This window comes from Notamacropus eugenii, chromosome 3 (assembly GCF_028372415.1).
Source record: "Notamacropus eugenii isolate mMacEug1 chromosome 3, mMacEug1.pri_v2, whole genome shotgun sequence".
NCBI lineage: Eukaryota > Metazoa > Chordata > Mammalia > Diprotodontia > Macropodidae > Notamacropus > Notamacropus eugenii.
This window is the reverse complement of record NC_092874.1, coordinates 323,106,871-323,128,936: the sequence shown is the minus strand read 5'-3', so window position 1 is coordinate 323,128,936 and position 22,066 is coordinate 323,106,871. Positions and strand designations below refer to the sequence as shown.

The window sequence follows — 22,066 nt, the reverse complement described above, 5'->3', positions numbered from 1 at the left end:
AAGGAGGGGAAGGAAGGAAGGAAGGAAGGGAGGGAGGAGAGGAAGGAAGGAAGGAAGGAAAGGAAAGAAAGAAAGAAAGAAAGAAAGAAAGAAAGAAAGAAAGAAAGAAAGAAAGAAAGAAAGAAAGAAAGAAAGAAAGAAAGAAAGAAGGAAAGAAAGAAGGAAAGAAAGAAAGAAAGAAGGAAAGAAAGAAGGAAAGAAAGAAAGAAAGAAGAAAAGAAAGAAGGAAAGAAAGAAAGAAAGAAAGGAAGGAAGGAAGGAAGGAAGGAAGGAAGGAAGGAAGGAAGGAAGGATATTACAAATAAAGAAACTGGATCATCTAAGATAATGTTCCATTTATATGGGTGTGTCCTTGAGAGGATTAGAAGAAATATGCCAGTGAGAGATTTCAGTTACCTTGGGAGCCAGAGACACAGAGAAATGAATTAACTTTCCAAATATTGGAAAAGTGGGAATGTATCCCTAAATTGGGACTCAAGAAAATTCAAAAACATTTTATCAATAAGCAACATTATCTGAAATGGATTCCTTTGAGCAAAGAATGATCTGAGTGGTGGCATAAAAGGGCCTGAAATTTGGTAAGACTCAGAATCACAGAAGTGGAGAGCTGGAAGAAGCCTCATCAATCAACTAGACCATCTCATTATTGAAATTCATCTCAATTATAAAATATCCAATCATTGTTTGCTCAAGAAAGTGAGACCTACCACTTATCACTTCAAGTAGATCCACTTTGGGAAGATTCTAATTGTTGGCTTTTTTTTTCTTACATCAAATTTAAACTAGCATAACTACAACTTCTACTTATTGCTCTTAGTGCAGCCCTCTCAATGTAAGCAGAAGAAATGTAATTCCTCACCCACATCACAGTCCTTCTAGTATTTGAACACAGATCTCATGTCCTCCCTGAGTTTTTTCTCATGTTCCTTCAACTAATCCTAATGTCAGGATCTTAAGACCCTTTACCATATTGGGTCCTTTGCACACCCTCCAGTTTATCAATCTCTTTCCTAAACTGATAATACTTAAAACAATAGTACAGATATGGTCTGATAAGGGCAGAATAGAGTAAAACTATAACTTTTCCTGGAAGCAATGTCCCTCTTAGTTCATCCCAAGATCATATTAGCATTTTGGGCTATTATATCACATTACTGACTCAGATTGAGCTTATTGTCCACTCATACCTCTAGCTCTTTTCCAGAACAACAGTTTCTATCCATGCCTCCCTCAGTCTCATATTTTTAAATATTTCTTGTGCTAAAATGCAATTTATGTTTATCCCTATGGAATTTAATCTTAGTAGATTAAATCCTGTCTTCTAACTTGTCAATATTCTTTTGGATCCTAACTCTGTCAACTCCTGAGTTACCTATTCATCCCAGCTGTGTGCCATATGTAGATCTTATGAACTTACCATGTCCACTTTATACAAGTTATTGACAAAAATTGCAACAACACAGGGCCAAGAACAAATTCTTGGGATACTCCACTTGAGGCCTGTAGCAACACTGACACTGAATAATAAACATCAACTCTTTAAATGCAGCCATCTAACTAAATCTGAATCCTCTAAATCATAACATGTTGTTCTCTAATCCAGGGATGGGGAACCTCAGCCTCAAGACCACACGTGGCCCTCCAGGTCCTCAGGTGTGGCCCTTTGACTAAATGCAAACTTCACAGAACAAATCCTCTTGATAAAAGAATTTGTTCTCTAAAACTTGTACTCAGTCAAAAGGTTGCACCCAGGGACCTAGAAGGCTGTATGGCTCTAATCCACATCTCTCCATCTTCTTAACAGTAGGAAACAATTTATGAAGTTTGATTAAACTATAGGCAAACTCTATGCACAGCTTCTTCCTCATCTATTTAATAATTCTGTCCCCAAATTTCCCCCAAAAAATCTTAATATGGTATAAATTGTTCTGGATGAAACCAACCTGACCCATTGTAATCACTGTTCACTCTTCTAGGAATTTTCTAGGTTCCTTTGGTTCTACTGGACATAAGAGAGCAGTTTAAGGAAATTTAGTCTTGTCCAAAGAAGCTCATGAACAGAGATACTGGGGAAAAGAGTCCCTCTACCCACAGTGCAGGGGACCCCATTCTGGAGGATGTAGTCAATTTTCCTGATGAACCAAATGATTTTAAATCACAACCACTATTTAATAATACTTAATAGAAAGAGTTTTATGTATGGCATTGGCTCAGTTGGATTCAATATTTCTTAGCTTTAGGTTTGTTACAGTGGCATGCCTGGTCAGAAGGGCATCTTGACTTTCATGGAAGTAGAAAATCCATAATATATTTTTGGATATGGCTAATATGGGAATTTGTTAAGCTTGATTGTGCATATTATTACGGGATTTTCCTTTTTCTTTTATCAATTGAGAGGTTAATCAATGGGTGAAGGTTGTTAGGGATATAATCCTTACCCTTGCTCTTGAAAACTGGAAAACAATAGGTCAGAAGGAATTACATGCAAGAAGGACAGCTTTGAAAGTTAAATGTATAAATTATTATATACTTATTAAAAAACAAACTCTATATAATAGATATTTTAAAACTTCATGCAAACCTTATTTTTCTTTACTACAATGTGCATGGAAATATTCATTTTTTTTTGTTTGTTAAGTTTAGAATAAAAAAAATAAAGAAAAAAAAATGAGGCAATAGAGAGTTGCTAGAAAGAAGTCCTGGTCAACAGTAACAAATCTTGTAAAGAGGTCAAAATGAAGACCAAGAAAAGAACTCCAGATTTAAAACTGATGATTGGGGAAAGTAGTAAATGAAATGTCTATAAGTGGTTTTATATATATATAATATATATAATATATATATAATTTTTTGATCAATGAAATTGTAAATTCATATATTTAAGATAGTATCATTACTAATTAAAGAAGACATTACTGATTTTTTTTCAGATTAGAAGTGGCAGATTTCCCTACAATAATCTGTATTCTTTCACAAGGTCCTCCTTAGAGAACTGAAGTCAAAATCTGGTCTTAGTTCTAACATTAGTTTTGTGATTTTGGTTAATTCATTTCCTCTCTCCAGGTCTCAGTTGCTGAGATTCCTAATATAAGGTTAAACTATGATCTTGAATGTCCTTTCTAGCTCTTTGATTCTTTGATTCATACCATATATCTACAACATGATTAGATGAAGATAATGTGTATATACTAGTAGTATATATGGAAAAATGCTGTCTCTTATGAGGAGAAAATCTATGACTTTTGAACACATAAATATTGTGTTCCATCTCCTTGAGTTAATATAAAACCTTTGTGGAATGACCACCAAGCTAAAGGAAAATCAGGATGTGTATGAAGCTGACTGTTTGATTTTTATTACACTTAATGAGCTTAAAATTGTTTCCTGAATAATGGTAAAAGTAGAAGTTAAATTGTAGGGGATCAAAATGCTCATTTAACATGAAGAATCCTGGGCATAATAGGACTTAAGCATGCTCATTGAACTTGTGAAAAAATGCAAGGAAATGCATCTAAGAGAAAAATATCATAAAATCTTATTTTGAGATACAGCACTGGGCTCACTGTCTCTAATCCCATCCTTTTACATATGGAAAAGCACTCAAACTGAAGTTTAGAAAAGTTGAATGAATTTTCAAAGCTTTCGTGACTATCTGGGACTATAACCTAGGTTTCTGGATTCCTAAGCCAATCTTCTAAAAAGACAGATAGACAGATAGGTGATATAGCTGTAGACATAGACAGATATGAGAAGAGAGATACATATCTCTATATATGCATATATCCATGCTTGCTTAATTATAAAATATAATATTTTAAAAATCTTAAAGAAAAAGTGAATGGTAATAAAAACAGGGAGAAAAGAAAATTAATTAATGAGGGGAAATAAAGTTTATGATGTTATCCAGATAAAATTAGGAAGCGCTGCCAGAGAAAGACTTTTCATTTAATTCTAAAACTACATCTTAAGTTTCCTGAAGGGAGGGATTGTGTTGATTTTCATTAGTATATTGCCAGCATCTTATATAGTATGTACTGGACAACTGAGAATATTGAGTTGAATTGAATTTTTCTGAAATGCCTTCTTACCTTAGGAGTCACAGAGGTAGAATACAACTATTTATAAGAAATGTCTCATTATTTAATGCACTTATTTCCACAAAACTGCATTCTTACTCCTATATATGAAATCCAACAAATATTTATTAAGTACCTATTTTGTAAAGAGTGCTATGTCATTTCCTAAAATTAAAATGCCCTCTTTACTTCCTCTTGGACAGGCTATACACATGACATTTAAAACTCCATCTGTCTGATTTTCACTGCCTCAGAAAGCTAGCTGTCCTTGTACAAGTCCTCCTCAGTCTGATTATGCCCCTACTCAGCACCTGCTCCGCACCATAAACTTAGCTTGTAGTTAGCACTTCTGCATTGCTATTTCAGAGTGTTTCTGTGACATTCTATACGTACATCTTTTCTTACTCATTATCCTGTAAGTTCTGTGGTAGGTTGTGTTTTCTAAGGTTCTTATATGTTTTGTTTTTGTTTTAAGATCATTTTCAGGTCTAGAAAGTATATAAAATATATTCCATAAATTCTGAGTTTCTGAATGAATGAAAAAGAAAATGAATGCCCTTGACCACTATAGCACATGGAACTCATGCATATCTTTTTCAGTGCTGGCTTTATGCACAAGGAAAGCATGTGGTCATCTACAAAGTCTCCCCTGAAGAGTGATAAAAGTTTCATCTAACAGTAACAACAAAAGCCCTTTTATAGGTATTGATATCATGAAAGTGATTCCTTGCATCAGGCATTGTTTCTAGAAGATCCCTGTTAAAGATAAGTATACTCAAAGCAAGGAGTAACACAGTAACCCACTAATGAAGACATTATTAATAGAGCTCTGTTTATCACGTTCTGTATGTCATTCATCAAACATCAAGATCCACATGGAACAGGACAAAGGAAAGGTACATTTGCTAAAATTTGAATGGGGGAAAGTCAAAGTTAAAATGTTTCAAAGTGAAAAAGAATTGAAAATTTGTTGCTCAAATAAGACAAACCTAGGGAAAGTTAATACTAAATTTATTATTAAATGAAAAAAAAGACTGAAATCTAGGAGCCCTGTGTCTTACAGTTGGTTCTGAGACTGCCTACCTGTTGAACCCAGGTTAAATCACCATTTCTGTATGCATCAGCTAAAGCAGAGGTTTCTAAACTTATTTGGTCTACTGTCCCCTTTAAAAATAAATACTCAGTCTCCTCCTGGAAATCTACTTTCTTTAACCTTTTAACATTTTTTAAAATTTGTAGCATTTCAAAAAAAATATTTTTAAATGATATCTTAAATTTAATAATTTTTTTAAGTTTTTAGGGTTTTTCCTGCACTGAAATTTCAATTATACAATATTGTGTCATGTATTGTTTTGTAAACAAGTCATTACATTCACATATTCTTGCCAATTCCTACCAATACCTGTTGAGCTACACACTCACCTGCCAACACGTGTTTGTTAAGACTTGTCGATAGACTTGACCACAGATGAGTTATAACCTACATTTTGTGTGTTTATTTGGAAAATAATGTAATCACTATTTTAACTCTGTTTTAAAACAGATGAAACATATACAAACGGTTTGTCAAAATTTTCTTCTCTTCTCTTCTTTCCTTATACTTCCACCACTTCCCTATTTTTTATTCAGTGCTCTCCAGTTGTACCCAAGGCGACAACTACCCCCTGCTTATCAGTTCCAGTGCCTGACAGGGGGCAGTATCACTCACTTTGGGAACCTCTGAGTTAAAACATCTATGAAATAAGGGAGTTGGACTAAATGATCTCTAAGATCACTTCCACCTCTAATTCTCTATTTCTGTGAGACCAGAATCAGAAGAGTGAATATAGGAAATTTGCTTAAAGGAAATTTGAATATGAGTCTAGGCTTTGTATGACCCTGAGCTAGCCATTTCACTTTCTTCCTAGATTTCCCAACATGTGAATGGATTGTATTATCACCTAATTTTTCCTACATAACAAAAATGGTTCTAAGATAATGTGCGTGAAAAGGCTTTAAAATTAAAAAAATGAAAGCATTTTAGAAATATCATGCAAACTATTTCATTTAAGAAAAGCAGAATCATGGAAATTACAAATTTCAGAATATATTTATGTATAACTGTCATAAGAAAAATGCATTAAATATTCCTTTAACAGAAATTTCATATTCTGTACAAGTTCTTAATTTTAAAAATCCATGCTTAGATTTAGCATGTTTGTCATTTCATTAAAAAATGAAATGTTTCTTTTGGCTACAGGGGTTAGTTTTTTATGGTTTAATTATATTAGGATGCCATGAAGTTTGCAGAATTTTGTAAGTGGAAAACCATCTCTGTTGATTAAACTATGAGTCCTAAAAGTAAAGGTTCCTAACAACATACAATATGAAAACAAGGCAAAACCCAAAACAAATGTTAAATACCTGAAATTTAGCATGTAGCAAGTAATTACAACTTTTGGTTAAATGAACAGAGAGAGGGCTATGTATTTAATACTTTCATCTTCAAATTAAAAATGAAAAGTCTTCTAAAAGTAATATTGTCACATACAAGAAAAAAGGTTTTGCATTAAAATCAGGTCTATCTGCAAAATAGCATACAGATAGCAGAGTGGTTTGTTTGTTTGTTTTTCCTTTTTAAAATTCAACATTGACATTTATTTTAATTATTCAAATAAAGGAAACACTCACTGTATGAGCAACCATATACTTCAATCCGCATCCCAATCCTTCCATTAGGGTTCCAGTCCAGAGGGATGAAGCGTAGAAACCTAGCTTTGATGGAATGTTGAAGTTTATAGTACACAACACTGTCTGCATTTGTGTTTCCTGAAAAACCCTAGAAAAAAATGAAAAGAATCAATATATCCACAAACAATTGCTTTCATCTTCCCCCCGTTGTGCCTATGAATATTGCCTAGCTTGTTTTCTTAATTTAAAAAGGCCCGTTTTCCCTCTGGGAGAATGTGAACTATACTAATCTTTAACAATGATATGAATGCCTGTGCTCCAATCGTGGATTGGTTACTATTGTGGCAAATTTTCCTTATATCTTTAGAGTTGTTTAAATTTCAGCAGAACCATTACACTAGCTCTGAACTATGGTTTACTCATTTTAAAGTAGATATAGTTTTTATATAGTACTTACCTTGAAAATCCCCTTTCCTCATCTCTAAGTAGGGAAAAACACATGTACAAATTGCAAATATCCTGTCAGTAATCAGACAGAAAACACTGGAAAAAAATTCTTTACTTTATAAAAGAACTCAAGAATAAATTTCAATTGACTCCAAATAACTAATATTGTCTTAATCCAAGATGGGGTAAACAAAGTAAGAACTCTAGAATTCAACGATAACAGAGTTGAAAAAGACTTGGATCATATAGTCTGACCCAAATCTAAATAGGAATTTGTTGTATAATGTCCTGACAAGTGGTCATCTCACCTTTGTTGGAAGAAATCCACTGATGGAAACTGGACTAGGGAGAGGGGAAAGGAAGGGAATGAACATTTACATAGAGCCTACTATATGCCAAACACTATACTAAACGATTTTTACAAATATTATTTCATTTAATCTTCACAATAATCTGTGAAGTAGGTACTATTATCATTCCCATTTTGTAGCTGAGGACAACAGAGATTAAGTGACTTGCCAGGATCCCACAACTCCTAGGTGTCTGAGGATAGATTTGAACTCAAGTCTTCCTGAATCCAAATCCAACACTGTATCCTCTTCTACCAGTTTGTCCTCATGAAGTATCATATTTTACTTTTAAACAGTTCTAATGACTGTAAAGTTGGTACTCTAGATGATAAATCCTCTGAGTGCAGCTGAATAAATCATGCCCTGAAAGATCTGTAATCCCTTGTTGATTGCTGAATAGGAAGAGTCAATGATTCTAGAGATTGCTGCTCAGTGACCTTTATTCAGAAAGGAACAAGTACATGTAATGAGATCATCCCATGGGGCACACAGAGAGCTGGCCTTCTTGCTTCCATTTCTCTACATGTATTCACTCTCACGGAACCAATACAGAATAAATGCATTTATACCTAGGTACTTTTTTTCAATTACCAAAAGCAGCAATTTTATTGACCAATAGAATAGTCAGTAGGACATTAAACAGAAGTGTCCCAGAATTACTGCTATATTGTAAAAGATGGTAAGATGATGGTGATAATGATAATAATAACAATACTAATAAAGATGCAAATCAATGTAAATGATTAAAGGAAATGGTAGAAAATATGCAACACATCACTGAAGGCTGCAAAAATTGGAGAGCTACTGAAGATCCAGTTAGAAATAACCTGATGGCTAGAATTATATATGAGAAGCTTACTATTTTTCATAGATGCATAGATAATAACTCCTTATACTCTCAATATAAACCTCAGAGTATCTTTGAGAATTAAACCAACAAACTGTACTAGAACCAGACTACTATCACAAATCTAACAGCTCCCCAAGTTGCCTGGCTTCAATAATTTTCAAAATAGCTTAATAACATCAATTAATAAACATTTATTAAGCATCTACTAGGTGCTAGGTACTGCACTAGAGATATAATAAAGGTAAAAGACAATCCTTGTGCTGAAGGATCTTACAATCTAATGGTAACATGAAAACAAAGATACACAGAACAATAAATACAATGCTACCAAAATCTCCAAGTTTTCAAAATATAAGCACCTAAAAGAAGAAATAAAAATCATACAAAATACATAATGTATGGGAATAGGATAACATGCATATCGTTTTTATCACCCTGTGTATGTTTGGAGTTGCATTAAGAATGTTTACAAAAGATGAACATACATCCTAATACTTCTACTCAACTATACATATATATATAAATGCATATATATATAAATGTACATATATAATTTCTACCTGTGCAATAGTTCTTCAAAAAGCTGAACATAAATGAATAATAGCAGTCTAACAACCTGTCCCAGAAAAATTTTTATCTGAATTCCTATGTGTTTTTTTAATAATGACTATCATAATATGCCTCTATTATACATTAATGTGTTATATAAATTATATAATATGTTGGGGAAATTTGAAGGTGAAAGGAAAAGGGGAGGGCAGAGGATGAGTCATGAATAAAAGAGCCTGGTGTGCTATGGGCAATGAGGTCACAAAGAGTCAGCCATGACTGAATGACCCAAAAAAATGTTTGCAAAGAGCTTTATAAGTACTATCTCCTTTGAGTTCATACCAACCCTGTGAGACAGGTATCAGTATCTCCATTTTACAGATGATGGAACTGAGTCTCAGAAAGGTTAAATTATTTCACAAACACCACGGAGGTAATAAGTGGCAGAGAGGGAATTCAAATGCATATCTTCTGACCCCAGAACCAGTGTTCTTTCTATTATCACACACTCCTCTTAGATATTGGGTTTAGGGAATATATTTTAATTTGTAAAGTGAATGTACTTCATCCTTATTGTTATTGTTTAGTCGTTTCACTCACGTCCTGCTCTTTATGACCCCATTTTGGGTTTTCTTGGCAAAGATACTGGAGTGGTTTGCCTTTTCATTCTCCAGTTCATTTTATGGATAAGAAACCAACGCACAAAGGGTTAAATGATTTGTCCAGCATTTCCCCATTTCAACTCAGGAAGATGAGTCTTCTTGATTCCAGGCCCAGTACTCTATCCATTGAGCCAGTCAGCTGCACTTGTTTTACTTAGCTAAAATGTACTGACATAAAGACATGAAAGCCATGGACCCGGTCCTTTTTCTCTCAAAGTTTGCTTTGGGGAACTGGAAAAGCTAGTAAGTAATTGTGAATAGCTCAGTTCTGCTCACCCACAATATTAGAAAATAGTACATCAAATCCACAATTTATTGACATTGTACATCAGTAGGTACTGGACCAGAATTACTGGAGAAATAGGTATCAGCAAAAGAGTGAGAGTTCATTATGAATCATGCCATTCTAGCTTACGGCTGCCAGAAAAATCTCATTGTCTTCCAGGCTACATCGAAAGAGTCATAGGTCAGGATAAAGGAAATGACACATAACCCACTACACTCTACCTTGGGCACACATATATTTAAGGTATTGTGTTCTGTCCTTGGAGTTGCATTATTAGGCTGCCATTTTTTAACCTGAAAGTCATCCAGTGAAAAGTGAAAAGATTGTTGAAAAGTCTCTTCATTTTCTGAGATTCTGCATTTCTGAAATATTGTTTCAATGGTAACTTAATGGACAAAAGCCATGAAGACATGAAGCAGCCTCAGTGCCAAATGAATCATTTTGAATCTATTCAGCCAGGTGGTATAGTGGGTAGAGTGAAGGACCTGGAGTAAGGAAAATCTGTGGTTAAATCCAGCCTCAGACATTTATCTGGCCTATGACCTTGAATAAATCACCTTACTTGCTTTAGCCTTAGTTTCCTCATCTTTAAATGTCAGTAATAACAGCAACTACCTCTGAGGGTTGTTGTAAGGATCAAATGACATAATACATGTAAAGTACTTTGAAAACCTTAAATGACTACATACTGGATATTATCAAATACATGATTATCAGCTTCTAATGAAATATTATTTTAGATTAGGTCAGAGATTTATCTGTATAGGGAACTCCCAAAGAGGGTAATCCTTTTACAGGTTACAGTATTAGGGAGTCATCTGTTGCACTGAGTGCCCCACATTACCCAGTTAGTATGTGTCAGAGACCAGAATGAAGCCCAGATCTTAAACCCAGTAAAATTTCCTGATTTTAAGACTGGCTTTCTACTCAGTACTTCATGTTGCCTGTCCTTGGAGAGACATAAAATGAAACATGAAAAATGGTTTACCAGTATGCCATAGAGGAAAAAAAAAAAACAAAAACATTACATTTGGAGTCAAAACAATGGTAGATTCAAATCCTAACTCTGTCACTACCAGCGTTGCTTTAGACATCAGTTACTTACTTGTAAATGTGGGAGTTGAACTAGATGACCAGAAGTTCCTTTTCACTATAATCCTATTTATAATAAATTTAATATTTGCATAAGAGATAAGATTATCTATGGTTACTCATACATATAACTAAAAATCATTTTTTCACAAGTGAATTTTATTATTTTAGAGTACATAAAGACAAATCAGATTTTCATTACAACAGTGTTTTTGATTTAAATATTTGCTGAATATCTTCCCTGAAATATATTTGTGAACTGAGGCATATTATTAAGGCTACATAGCCACAAAAATGATAGATTAAATTTGAATTAGCAGTACCTCAAGATTTTAACCACATCGTGATTGTCAAGATTTCTCTCAACTCACTATGTTGATTTATTTTTTCTTTCTTAAAAAGATATTTAAAGAAAGAACATATTGTCTAAAATATCTCATTTAGTTGTTCTTTTCCATTAAAGATGACGCCTATTCTCCCTTAGTCAATTGTCACAGCCTCCTAAGTAAAATTTGTGGCTTCAATTTGTCCTCTTTTTGATCTTTAACACAACTGCCTGAGGAATATTCCTAATGCCTCACTAGGATCCTGTCATGCCTTTCCCCCAAAACCGTTAATGGTTCCTCTTGTGAACCATTTAGAATAAAGCATATGAACAAAGCTGAAATAAATAATCTCCTGCTATTTTTACCACCCGTACCCTGCTAAGTGAGTACGTTGGACATTTATAATGTATAAAGGACCCTCTCTGCAGCAAGGAAATCTATATTATTCCTCCACAATTTTTCTCCAAAAAAAAAGCTATTTTCAAAACTTCTATCATCTCCTAAAGCTTCCTATACTTTTTCCTCTCCATTTCTCTCTGATGAGGACCTTACCCCTTATTTTTTCTGAGAAAATTAAAGCCATTTGATATATAGTCCCTATATTGCAATGAATGGAGCTATTCCTTCAGTTCAGTCCTCATTACCTCTAGTATGGATTATTCAAAGACCTCCTGATTGGTTTTCCGGCCTCAAAAATCTGGCCACACTAGTGACTCCTTACACAGTATTGCCAATGTGATTTCTTTAAGTGCTGATCTGACTCTTTTACTCTTCTATTCTATAAACACCTATGGCTCCCAACTGCCTCTAGGATAAAGTATAAACTTCTCTGTTTAGATTTTAAAGCTTTACTTAATCTAGCCCTAGCTTATCTTTCCAGAAGCACTGGGCATATAAGTACAAAGGATGAAACTACCAGTAATATGGCGCTCTATGCAACATAACATAATGAGAGTGGTGCTGGACTCAAGAAAACTTGAGCTCAGATCTTGTCTCTTATACTGTGTGACCATGAGTGAATACTAATCTCTCTGAGCCCATAAGGTGCACTAGTGACACTAAGATTATAATAACAGTTATTGATATGGGTTACTAGAGTTAGTTCTCACACTATGTCAAAATCATATGTCCTTGACAAATTGATCCAACATAATAGGAGAGCATTGTGATAGAGACAACAGGCTTACGAATATGCATAGATTCTGTTGTCATAGCAGTAAGTGGATTCTGGAAATAGCAGAAACAAATAATAGGAAATGTGTGTTCGTCCTTCCTTGCAGAAGAAGACCATGCCACCAGAGAAATAGTGACATGAGTGGTACTTGACTTTGTTTTGAGTGAGGGTTGTGCATGTCACCAGCCTCACTTCTCCAGAGCCTTCTGAAATCAGTGACCAGATGTTCATCAGGACGACTGGAGATGACCCAGGATGAGACAATTGGGGTTAAGTGACGTGCTCAAGGGCACACAGCTAATGAATGTCAAGTGTCTGAGGTGAGATTTGAACTCAGGATCTCCTGTCTCCTGCACTGGTGCTCTATCCACTGCACCACCTAGCTGCCCAAATAATACGAAAGTCATGGTCTTGAAAGAAGCAGTCTCTAAAGAAAAATTCAAGGGTATGGGTAATTTATATACTCCCTAATCTGCCTCTTTAACTTTCTTCAGTGATTCAGCAAATAATTAAAATTGATAGAAAGGCTCACACCATTTCCTCTTTTGATAAACCAAAAGATAACATAGTCTGTCAAGTTAGGAGAGAAACAAAAGAGCTTGTGGAAATGAAGAAGGTGACTAGCTAAGCAGAGAAAGGTGTTACTCCCAATCAGAACACATCAAACAATTTATAAAGTGGAAGATATATGTGCAGACCATTAAATTCAAATTTATTGCAGACAATATTATAGAAAAATGTAGCTGATGCTTCTTTATTGTTGAGGTGCCAATTGGTTTTCAATGCAAAAAGAAAAAAGAAAAAAACTAGATGAAATAGTTCTGTATTTTGATCTTCCAGAATTTATTATATATTTTGTTAAATTATTATATATTTTATTATATATTTAGTTAAAAGACTATTGCCTTTTAAATCCTCCTTTTCATTTCATTTCAAAAAGTAGTGAACAAAACTTCAAAAGAATATATAATTTATAACTTTTTTTCACTTCTATGCTTTCTACAGACCATTAGCAAGAGTATATAGAATTCCTTTAAGCTTCTAGTTTTAAATATAATTTAATTTGCCATCCATTGTACCATTAAGAACCCCATTATATATCTTTGATTTTACCTTGAAAATTACAAATGAAAATGCTACTTTTATTACCAATTCAACCACCAAATGACCCCTTCCTTAAAAAAAATATCACTGGATTTATGACAGATTTTAAAATTGATTATTCTTCATTTATCTCTATATTCCATTAATATGGTGCTGACCAGAAAACTGATTATCTTTCAGAATGTTTCAAACTACCATTTATTTATCAATTTCGTAACCAATTTTTCCAAGTCATGAATTAAAAATGACTTTGGAAATGATCAGTTAGCCCTACCAAACTACTTGCCCACACTCCTGAAATAAAATGCTTTATTGTCCTTAACTAAATATTGAGATTTACTTTATTCACAAGTAATGATTCATCAAGTTCTTACTTTCTCTTAAAACATGAAACTTTAACAGACTGAACAATCTTTCTAATCTACCTTTATAACTCATGAGATAATCTGTCATTTTGGGCTCACAGGTTCTAATTTTCATCCTTGAAGCTGTTTTTATTTAACTAAGAACCAGGCAAGCTTCACATGATTCATAAACCCTCTTTCACCAAGAAAAAGTTGCTTCGGTGCGCCTAACTGTAATACTTCATCTTCGCAAAAAAAAAAAAAAAATGCTTTCACAGGTCATTTTATGCTTGAAAATAAAGATTTATGCATTTTAGTCTCCCCTATAATTCTAACTGGAAATAAATTATTTTATTTACATACAGTTTATGAGAATTGGCCATCAAAAATTTTAATAACATTTCTAAGATGCTTAATTTTTTAAAAATCATGCCAATTCTACAGATATGGATCACATTATTGTAATCAAGGAAGGGAAAATCTTTCTTCTGTAACAGGGACTTTACAGAAGAAAGAACTCAGGATGCAGCTTTACTTCCTGTATGCATAAGAGAAGAAGTGAGTAGTGAAATACATGGAATTAAAAATATCAAAAAGGCAAATGCCTTAGGAAAAAATGATCAAGTTCACATTATACCTTGTGCTACTTTAAAGTTATGAAAACATGTTATTCATAGTGAGGAAAGAAAAGGTTTAAGTGGCACTTAGTCACTCCTATCTTGTCAAGGAAAAGTGCATCTCTTTCTCAGACTGACATCCTCTTTTTGTAATGAATGATCTTTGAGGGAGTAGAAGATGACTGAAAAAAGCAGCTTTAGAACACTCACAAAGGGAAAACTTTTGACAACATGGAAACTCTTCCTTATTCAGATGGCCTCTATTGACTCTCTCTATATATATATGTATGTATGTATGTATGTATCATATATATGTATGTATGTATGTATCATATATATATATATATACATATATATTCATGGTTCTATTTATATATGTACATAGGTGAATACTTTCCCCACAGACAATGCTATTCCTCCTCCTCTATTATCAGATCTGCTTCTTCTGTACAAAAACACCTTCCCAACCAATCATGTAACTTGCAAGATGATGTGTTTGCTTTCAGCAACCCTCTCTGATCCCAGGGAACAACAGCAAAAGAATTTATGCATCATATATAAAGTTAATAGATAATAAATCTACAATGTAAAAATAACAGAAATATGACTCAAACTGAAAAAAGAAGCAAAATTAAAGGAGTAAACCCTCATGAAATAATATCACAGAACAAATATATTTGTAAGCATTCAGGTGGCATTGGAGAATTGGGCAGGCTGGGCTGTCAATTGTTAACATCGTCCCAAGATCTATTAAAGTATGGCTCAGAGATTTGCCCTCCTACATTGAGCTATTACCAGCTCTCGCCCTCCAGTCCTCCCTTCAACTGTCCTTTGCTTTCTTTTAACGTCATTTTGGTGAAATTTAGTGAAAAAGGGAAAGTTTCTATCTTTGTCAGTTTAAAGTCCACTATTACTATGAGCGTATGCTTTAACCAGAGTTGTATCAATCTTGGGTTTTTCCCTGACTCCAAAGTATAATACTGACCTGCCCTACTTTGTCCAGTGCTGTCTTTGAAACATTAAGATAGCACCAAACCATCAGATCAACATCCACGAATTAATAGTCATCTGTTTCTGAACAGAGAATATTATCTCTTTCCTTCTCTCTATATGATCAATTAGTGAGCTATTTGAATACATATTAACATAGTTTTTATTGTTCAGTCTTTTCAGTCATGTCTGACTCTTCATGATCCCATCTGAGATTTTCTTAGCAAAATATTGGAGTGGTTTGCCATTTCCTTCTTCAGTTCATTTTACAGATGAGACAAGAAGGGATAAGTGACTTGCCTAGAGTCACACAGTTGGTGTCCAAGGCTGGACTTGAAGTTAGGAAGATGAGTCTTCCTGACTTCAAGCGCAGAACTCTATCCACTATCCCACCTACATGTCCATATATGTGTGTGTGTGTGTGTATATGTGTGTATGTGTATATATACATATATACATATGCACATATAGACATTCATATTCATGCATAAGTATGAACAACTATAACTACATGAGTGAATATGTATTAAAATGCTTAGAAACAAACAAAAATAATGTTAAGTGAAAGGCTAAGTCTAACAGAAACAGTCCTTGCACACTGTGGATGTTACTGTGTACAATGTTCTCCTGATTCTGCTCCTTTCACTCAGAATCAGTTCATATAAGTCTTTCTCGGTTATTCTGAAGTCAGCCTGTTCATCATTTCTAACAGCACAATAGTATTCCATTACATTCATATACCACAGTTTGTTCAGTCATTCCCCAATTGATGGGCATCCACTCGATTTCTAGTTCTTGATCACCACACAAAGAGTTGCTATAAATATTTTTGTACATGTGGGTAGTTTTCCCATTTTTATGATCTCTTTGGAATATAGCCCTAGAAGTGGGATTGCTGGGTCAAAGGGTATAAACATTTTCATAGCCCTTTGGCCATAGTTCCAAATTATTCCCCAGAATGGTTGGATCAGCTCACAGCTCCATTAACAATCAATTAGTGTTCCAACTCTCCCACATCTTATCCATCATTTTTCATTTTCCTGTTTTGTCATGTTAACCAACCCGATAGGTGTGATATGGTATGAGGTGGAATTTAAACTCTATTCTTCCTTATTCTAGACTCAATGCTCTTTATACTGTGATACCCAGATGTCAAGTGTCGAGGGTCTAAATTCATACAAAGAACATTAATTGAATTTTAAAATGATACTGGTAATAGTTACAGCCGTAAGAGACTTTATGATTCTCTCATAAGTGTCATATGACTCACAGAGATAGGTAGCTTTAAGAAATAAGCTCTTAAAAAACAAGAGAACTAAATAAAATGTTGGAGAAGTCAGACCTGAAAGACATAACACCTTCCGCCTGGAAATGTTAAAGTATATGCACATTTCTCAGCACCACATGGTAACTTTTCATAAATGAACATGATTCTAGAGAATTTTATTTAGAGAGGCTATTTTATCCAGTTTTTGACTAAATAGAGTTTATTTTATCCTGGAAATTTTCTGTATAAGTTTTATTCATTTTGCTATTTTTGCCTATATTTTTATCAGCTTTCCAGAAACTCAGGTACATAGTCATGCTTAAATCTTCCCTATCTCTTAGTCCTTGCATTAATATGGTTGCCAAGTCTTGTCAATTCTGCTTCTAACACATTGCTCACATCTGTCCATTCACACAGCTACCACCCTAATTGAGGCCCTCATCACTTCTTAATTGGACTATTACAACAGTTTTCTAATCTCCTTGTCTCCAGTTTCTCCCTTTTCTAACCTGTTCTCTACATAACTTCCAAAAAGATATTTGTAAAACACAGGTCTGACCATGTCACTCTCCCCCTTAAGAAGTTCCAGTTTTTCCTTCTGCAAGAATAAAATGACCATTATATTTTCTCCTATTTATTTTTCGAAGTTCTGATTCTGATTTCAAGCTACCTTTCTAGGTTTATAGTGATGTGTATACAAAGGTGCCCTAAGCATTAATACTGAGGGTTGCTTTTGCAAGTACCTTGTGAGGTCCCTTCTTAACTTGAGGGTGTCCTAAAGTCTGTCCCCCTTAACTTGACGTACCACAAAATTTCCCCCTTATTCTGGGTCATAAAACTGTTTGTCTTCCTCTGTCCTAAGTCATAAAATTTCCTGTCTCCCTTATATTACGTTATCTATCTTCATCATCCTGTCCCTAAATCTCCCTCCCCTCATTAGAAACCCTAAAAATTAGATCATCATCCTACAGACTGTATCTTTTTCTGTCTATATGAGTCTGGTTCTTTTCTACATCAGTGTCTTTGTTTAGCAACTTGCTAAATGTGCTTTTGCATGAACAAAGCTCACAATGGCTACAGAGAAGGTCTAAGTGAATTCTTTCACATCTGAACCAGCTTTCCCAATTCTGACCTCAATAATAGTAAATTATTCACCTTTATTCACTCTGTGTTCTAACCAAAATGCCCTCTATGTTCCTCCTTATACATGACAGACTCTGGAGACAGAGACTTGACCAATCAAACCTCTGAAGCTTGGTACTTATGTAATGTGGGGCAAGTCCCTTAACCCCGCTGAGCTTCAGTTTCCTCATTTATAAAATGAGGGGCTAGAATTAGATGGTCTTTGAGTCTCTTCCAGCTCTAAATCTGTAATTCTGTTGTGACAACTTTTGGACAAGGCTTGGACTGGTTACTTTATGAAAGGGAACCAGGTGACTAAAGACCCTAGGAATTCTATTTGTTTCAGTTCAGAAAAATTAAAAGGAAGTTCTAGCTAGACTGGAACTGGAAGGAGAAGATTTCCATTACCATACAATTAAGAATTTCTCTAGAGAGGGATAGAGAAGAGACTGGGATTGAGAACTGGAGAGAGTAGTGGCAAGTGGACTAGAAGCATCAGAAACAGATGTAATGTACTTTCTAGAAGACTAATACTAAGCTTTCTAGCAGCTGGAACCTTTCCCTTTCCATACATAGAAGCTCAGCTGATTAAAACTATCCATCAAGGAGTCATTAAATTATGGCTACTTGGAGAAACCACTGGATTTACTGCCCTTCCTTTTCTTCCTCTGTTTTATTGCTGTGTGCAATGGACAGCAGGATTCATTACTTAGTTATTCTTTGATATTTTAAATTTTTCATACTGGCCATTTTCATTTTTTTGAACAGTGGTTTACTAAATAAAGACAAGGAGGTTTTAATTGCATCCTGAATTGTGGTTTTTGCTTTGGAAAATGTGGGGTCCATGGTTAGTTGATTACATTAAATTCAATTTGCTATGAGACTGGCCTCAGTGAATTTTGTGGATTTTATTTGTAATCTGTATTTTTAAGGTTCTTTAGTATTATTTTATTTTTTTTAATTTTTCTTTTTTAGCAGTTCATATCACATAAAACAATTCTAACTTTTGGTCAGGGGATACTTCTTTTAAAGCATTTACAATATATACCACAAACGAATTATTTTTTAACATTAACCAACTGAGACATAAATAATAACTATGTATGCTAAACTCACAAGACCTTGACCTAATTGTCTCCACACTATTACTAAAAATGAAAGGACCCTAACTTATTGTTGTTGATCTAAAGTCCTAAGCCTAATTTTATCCTAAGCTTAATTTTAGACTTAAACCTCGGATGTTTCGCTACCAACAATCTATAATTTAATGGGTCTGCTATTAAGCTTACAAACCTTTTGACTACAGGAAATTGCCACCAAGAGTAGGGACAGTATCTCCCCAACTTAATGTCACTTCCAGGCAGGAGTAGATTGTCAACTTGCATTCAGTCAGGCTTATAGTCTGCCAGGTGTCAGTGGGGAAATTGAGTCAGGAGAATCCTACCTCAGCCCAAGCTGAACAGCCACTCTCCCACCCTTCCCATCGGATCACGTTTTGCAGTTTATACCAGCATCTCACAGGCTTACTGGCATCATGGACTGGAGGCTCAGATTGCCTTTTTTGCTATCTCTACCTGGAGTTAGACTCAGAAGAACAGTCAGTTAATAGTCCCATAAAATCTTAAAATAGCAAGTTCCAATGACCAGGTTTCAGATATGACTGTAAATTCACATTGGCTACAGAACATTTTTTGAGGCAAGTCTTAAGTGGCTTACATGTCTTTCTATACATGTTCTAGCTGCTGATTAAATAACAGTCGTAGAATCAAATTTACCATTAAAACCTTACCTATTCCATCAGTGCCAAACTTTACCTGAGGTTACCTGCCTCTAGGAAACTTAGACTAAAATTCTTTTCCCCAAACTAAAGATGTCTCTGGTTTAGTCTCGGTAGTTAATTCAGTCAATTGTTTTAGTACTAATTGCTTTTACATCACTTTGTAACTTGTCCATTTTTTCTCCCCATCTCTCCCCTCTCCCCACCCCCTAATAACTTGCATTCTGATTACCCCTTCTTTCAATGTACCCCCCTTCTATCATACCCCACCCTTTTTTTTCCCCATCTACTCTTTTCTTCTAGGGCAAGACACATTTCTCTACCCCATTAGCTGTGCTTCTTATTTCTCAGTTATATGCAATAATAATTCTCAACATTTGTTTCTAATACTTTGAATTCCCAATTCTCTCCCTCCCTCCCTTCCTCCCCATCTCCACTGAGAAGGCAAGCAATTCAATACAGACTAAATATGTGTCATTTTGCAAAAGACTTCTATAATAATCATATTGTATAATACTAGCTATATTGCCCTCTATCCTACTCTATTCCACCTTGTTTTTTTTTATTCCCTCATTTTACCTTGTCTCTTCCCAAAAGTGTTTATTGCTAGTTATTCCCTTCTCCTATTTGCCCTCCCTTCTATCATTCCCCTCACCCCACTTGCCACCTCCTCCCCTACTTTCCTGTAGTGTAAGATAGATTTTCATGCTGGATTTAGTAAGCATGTTATTCCCTCCTTCAGCCACATGTGGAGAGAATAGCTTCACTTTTCCCTTCTCCCCTTCTCCCTTTTCTCCTCTATTGATCAAGATTGTTCTCATCTCTTTTATGAGTTATAGCCTGCCCCACTCCATTTCTCCCTTTCTCCTCCCAGTATTTTCCTCCCTCATCCCTAATTTTTATTTTATTTTTTTTTATATCATCTCTTCTGATGCAACACAACTTGTACTCTGTGCGTGTGTGTGTGTGTGTGTGTGTGTGTGTGTGTGTGTACTATCCCTCCACTTACCCAAATACTGAGAAAAGTCTCAAGAGTTACAAATATTTTCTTTCCATATAGGAACATAAACAGTTTAGCTTTAGAATGTCTTTTATTAATTCTCTTTCTTGTTTCCCTTTTCATGCTTCTCTTGATTTTTTTCTTTGAAAGTCAAACTTTTTCTTCAGTTCTAGTCTTTTCATCGTGAGTGCTTGGAAGTCCTCTATATCATTAAATGACTACTTATTCCCTTGAAATATTATACGCACTTTTGCTGATTAGATGATTCTTGGTTTTAATCCCAGTTCCTTTGACTTCTGGAATATCTTGTTCTAAGCCCTTTGATCCCTTTATGTTGAAGCTGCCAGATCCTGATTTCATTTCCACAATACTTGAATTTTTTCCTTCTAGCTGCTTGCAGTATTTTCTCCTTCACCTGAGAACTCTGAAATTTGGCACAATATGCATAAGAGTTTCTTTGGGTCTCTTTCAGGAGGTGATCTGTGGATTCTTTCAATATTTATTTTGCCCTCTGGTTCTAGAATATTAGGACAGATTTCCTTGATCATTTCATGAAAGATAATGTCTAGGCTCTTTTTTTGATCATGGCATTCAGGTAGTCCCACAATTTTTAAGTTATCCCTCCTGGATCTATTTTCCAGGTCAGTTGTTTTTCCAATGAGATATTTCATATTATCTTCTATTTTCAAACTTTTGGTTTTGGTTTTTAACTGCGTGGTTTATCATTTCCCTGAACTCACTTCTCTCTTTCAAAAACTATTTTGTTCGGTGATATTTCGAACCTTTTCCTCCATTTGGCTCATTCAGCTTTTTAAAGCTTCCTTCTCACTAGCTTTTTGGACCTCTTTTTCCAATTGAGTTAACCTCTTCTTAAAGGCGTTCTTTTCCTCAACATTTTTTGGTTCTCCTTTAGCAACCTGCTAACTTGCTTTTCAAGCTCTACTATTGCCTGAGCTCAGTTGAAGTTCACTTTGGAGGACCTGTCTTGACTTCCTGTGACAGTATGCCTTGTTCTTCCTCATCTGGAAGGATGAGAAGAGATACCTCTTCACCAAGAAAGTAGCCTTCTATGATCTCATTTTTTTTTTCCATTTTTGGGGCATTTCCCCAGTCAGTTATTTGACTTCTGAATCCTTTGTCAAGAGGATGGTCCTGAGGCGGAGCTAAGATGGCGGAGTAGAAAGACTCACATACACATAGCTCCGAACCCACAACCCACAGAACGGCTACAGGGGAGCAACTCATGGTGAATTCTGCACCCAGAGGCCACGCAATATTGGAGCGAGGGAGATTTCTGTTCTGGAGGGACCTGCAAACCTCTCGCGGGGGGGCCTTCACGCTTCGGACTGGGCGCCGGGACTGG

General features: G+C 35.0%; 1 protein-coding gene across 1 annotated transcript in view; it reads right to left on the bottom strand.

Annotated features, from left to right (window-relative positions):
* CNTNAP4 (contactin associated protein family member 4) overlaps positions 1-22,066 on the bottom strand; it is a 676,519-nt gene that overhangs the window by 279,983 nt on the left and 374,470 nt on the right. The window contains exon 4 of the mRNA XM_072596864.1: positions 6,747-6,894. Coding sequence (XP_072452965.1) covers positions 6,747-6,894 — 148 coding nt within the window. The remainder of the gene's footprint in view (positions 1-6,746; positions 6,895-22,066) is intronic.